General features: G+C 37.5%; 1 protein-coding gene across 1 annotated transcript; it reads left to right on the top strand.

Annotated features, from left to right (window-relative positions):
* Window positions 1-859: 859 nt before the first annotated feature.
* LOC102195901 (uncharacterized) lies at window positions 860-3,929 on the top strand. The gene is made up of 5 exons (XM_005719953.1): window positions 860-908; window positions 2,697-2,945; window positions 3,028-3,192; window positions 3,325-3,441; window positions 3,739-3,929. Exons 1-5 carry the CDS (start codon window positions 860-862, stop codon window positions 3,927-3,929), a joined length of 771 nt encoding a protein of 256 aa, XP_005720010.1.

Below are 3,929 nucleotides of genomic sequence, written 5' to 3'. Positions count from 1 at the left end.
AAAACTGTTGTCCAAAACTGTATCATGGATATTTCTGACTTTATAAAAATCTAAATTACGGCGACTACACACTTCAAACGTATGCGTCCATTCTTGTCCACAGTCTTGTTACCTCCTGTACTGACTATTGTAATTCTCTCTTGCATGGTCTCCCCCAAAAGTCCTTCCATAAGCTTCAACTGGTTCAAATCTCTGCTGCCCGCATTATTACCAGAACCGCCTCCTACCAGCACATCACCCCTGTTCTCCAGGAACTTCACTGGCTCCCTGTAAAATTCCAGATTAAATACAAACTTCTACTGCTCACCTTCAGAGCTTTCAGTTGCTCTGCAGGCTGTGGAACTCTCTACCCCCAGATATAAGAAACATTGGTTCTCTCCCCCAGTTTAAAACTCAACTCAAAATCCATCTATTCAAATCTGCATATTCACTGTGAACCTATTGTTTGTTTATCTTACGTTGCGCTTTAGTTTTCTTATTGTTCCTTGTTGTCATTGTTCTATTATGTGTTTTATTCTATTGTCAAGTGTCCTTGGGTGTCTTGAAATGTGCTTTCAAATAAAATCTATCAATATTATTATTATCATCATATGCAGAAGAAATGTGGCCGTGGTTATAAATTTTTACCGTGCAACGATTCTCTCTCTGTTTGACTACTTATAAGGATTGTTTCCTTTTTTCAGCTCAGAAATGTCCAGTCGTGGGATGTTGAAAGCAGAAGAAAAATAAGACCTCCTTAGTTACACCTCAGAGAAAAAAAAAAGATGAGTATAACAATGTTCTTATAGGTCAAAGCTTTTAACAGGATACATTGCAGGCTGTTTCTATCTGGGTCACACACACTGAACAGAGACGAGACATGAAAGCTGCGGTGGGACTGCTGGTGCTGCTGGTCGGAGTTTCTTATAGTGAGCTTTTTTCATGTATTTCTACTAGCACTTTATTTTAAAAGACACTTAATAAAAGCTTTACATTATGCATTATTATGAGAGATAATTAAAAAGGATTTGAGCACTAAAGTACTAAAAAGCGTTTCCATATTCAGTAACAAATATATAAAGTCTGCACATCTCATACATCCATCTATTGGTGGGGTACATCCTGGACAGGTTGTGCATACGTTTTAGAATCTAATACTCTGGAATTATTTAGACTATTTCTATTTATTTCTGCTATACAAAACCAACTTCCTGTTTGCACACTTTTTTTGTGTTTGTTTTCATGGTATGTATCTCATATCACATTTCGATCCATTTTCATTTTTACTCATTAAAATGTTTTTCATTTCAACTGTCTTAACATAGAATGAGTGTAAACAACTTGCAAATGGTTATTTCTTGTGCCATGATTTCAGAGTTGAGATGTAAAGCAATCTGTTATTTACTGAAAAATTCATGTTGATTATCCAATGTGAATATAACGCATATTGAATGTGAACAATTTTACTTTTTAAATAATTTGAAGAAGATAAAATAGTGACTTGAATGTAGAACAGGAATCAGTCAGATGATATTAAGTTGGACGAGGAGATTTTAGTATGAATAACCTGATAATGTCTCCTGGCAAGTGCTTTAAGTAGTTAATACTAAGATACTGAAAGCAAATGTAAGATGTGATACTAATCTCTTCCTGCCTGGTCTATATTTACATGTTCTTATCTGGAAATGATCACTAACAGGAAATAGCTGTATGTAGGTTGTACAAGTTTGCATCTGTGTTAAGTAGAGAAGTTTGTCTGAAAGCTGCCTGCTGAGTCAATACATGACCTCTCTGTTCCTCTCGGAATAGAGAGGAACAGGGAACATTTTCACATCATTCTAACTACATCCTAAATGCACAGAACTGAATTACGACAGTACAAAACTTCAAGTGTAAGAAAGGCAACAATAAAGTCTGAAGCAGTATTGTTATAATACTTAGTCTTGTATAACGCCAAGCACAACAAAATCCATGTGTAAGGCACTGAGTTTTAAGTGTTCCTAGAGTTAATCCACCCAGTGCTCAGGTTGGTCTGCCTAGTCTTTGAGTCCTGGTGGTGTTTTGACCCTCTTTTGTTTCCACTTCTGATCTTTAGCTTTCCGTAAAGAGAAAGAGAAAGGAGGGCACACAGCAAAGCCCTCTATGCTAGAATTCAGGCCACTGCATTAGGCAATCTGGGGATAAACTAACACCTATGACAGCTTTATTTATTTTTTTGCAGGTGTGAAAACTTACTGTGATGGCAGACAGGATGGAGCTCAGTGTTATGGAGCTTTGAGAGGAAGTGTGGATATCCAACTGATGAAAAGCACCTCAGAAATACCTAGATACCAATTATTAAAGAATTCTTTAAAAATATTAGATGTGAAAAATGATCAGGTTAATATGATAGGAAGCAGGTCTACCATTATTCCCAGTAATGGAACATTTAGGCTCAATAACCTGAGCAGCAATGACAGTGGTAATTATAGCCTTAAGACCTTTGATTAAGATGGAAAATCATCAGGCCAGCGGACTTTACAGTTGTTTATTCAAGGTATTTTTTCTCTGTTCATAACAGATGAATAGATATCAATTTAACATTGTTTGATAACCTTTGTAATATGCAAAAAAAAAAAAAACTCAAGACACATGTATTTTGTGCTTTTCATTTGAGACTTAAAAGAAGGTCGAAGATTCTGATTTAACATCTAAACTCATCTATGTGTTTCTCTCAGCTCCTGTGTCCTCTGTCCTGCTGCTCTCTGAGTGTCTGTCCCAGGGAGAGATGAAGGTGTCCTGCTCCTCTGAGGGAGGGGACAGTCCTCAGTACAGCTGGACTCTGGATGGACGCACACTGACAGATGCTGAGCTTCTTTCTGTAAATAATGAGAGTAACATCATCACCCTGAAACAGCACGTCTCAGGACGTCTTGTCTGCTCAGTCAGGAACAACGTCTCCAAAGAGGAGAGAATATCTACCTGTTGTGAGTGAGAACATTCTGATAATAACACGTATCATCATTTTGGTTGCTTTGTCTTACATAAATAATCTGTTTTTGCTCATAGGCTGCATTTTCATTAACTGCACTTCAGTCAATGGGTCACAGATATCACGGTGGGTGTATAAAGCCAATAACACCCTGTGTATTAAAACAACAACAGATCATACACAAACTGGCATCGTGTCAAAAGAAAACTCCACTAACAGCAGTGATGACCCATGGTACATTAGTAAGTGGAAAATAAAAACCTGTAGTTCAATGTGTGTAATTTTCCTCTTCCTTCTTGTCCTTTTCTATAAAAACATGTTGTGTGTTTGCTGACTCAAACATCTGTGTTTGTGGCTTTCTTTGTTTTGAACAGGAGATTTCCCACTGGTCAGTGTTGTTCTCTCAGCAGCTGTAATTTACTTAGTTGTGGGTGTAGCACTCATCTGTGCTCAGAGGAAAAAGCAAAACAACAGACCAATAAAAGAAAAAGGTACAAAAACTTGATTATCCCTGATCAGCTCACTTTAATACAGTAACTGGAAAGAAGGAGAAACAGCTCCCCCAACAATAAAACTACATTTCACTATTGAAACATTTTTTAAATCTTTTTGTTTGTGTGAACTTTGATCAGAGTCAGACAAACCATTTCACATCGTCTCCAGTCTTTGTGCTAAAACGAAACAGCTGTTTCCACAGCAGACATGACAGTGAATATTTTTATTTCACTCCTATCAAAAAAAAAAGCAAAGAAGTCTCACAATTTCTCACATTTCTTGCTAATTTGCAGATGAAGAAGGTGAGCACGAAGTAACATATGCTAATCTAGGGGTTATGAAACAGCAGGAGAAGCGAGTGGAGCAAACAGGACAGGTGGAGGCAGAGGTGGAGTATGGCCAAGTCCACTTTTCAAAGCCGCTTCAGCACACTGAACCTACAGAAGACGATTGCTTGTATGCCAGAGTTCATAAAGTCAGGTGA

Source organism: Pundamilia nyererei, unplaced genomic scaffold (assembly GCF_000239375.1).
Source record: "Pundamilia nyererei isolate P.nyererei 1_Seehausen unplaced genomic scaffold, PunNye1.0 scaffold00001, whole genome shotgun sequence".
Taxonomy (NCBI): domain Eukaryota; kingdom Metazoa; phylum Chordata; class Actinopteri; order Cichliformes; family Cichlidae; genus Pundamilia; species Pundamilia nyererei.
This window is presented reverse-complemented; position numbering and strand designations above follow the sequence as displayed.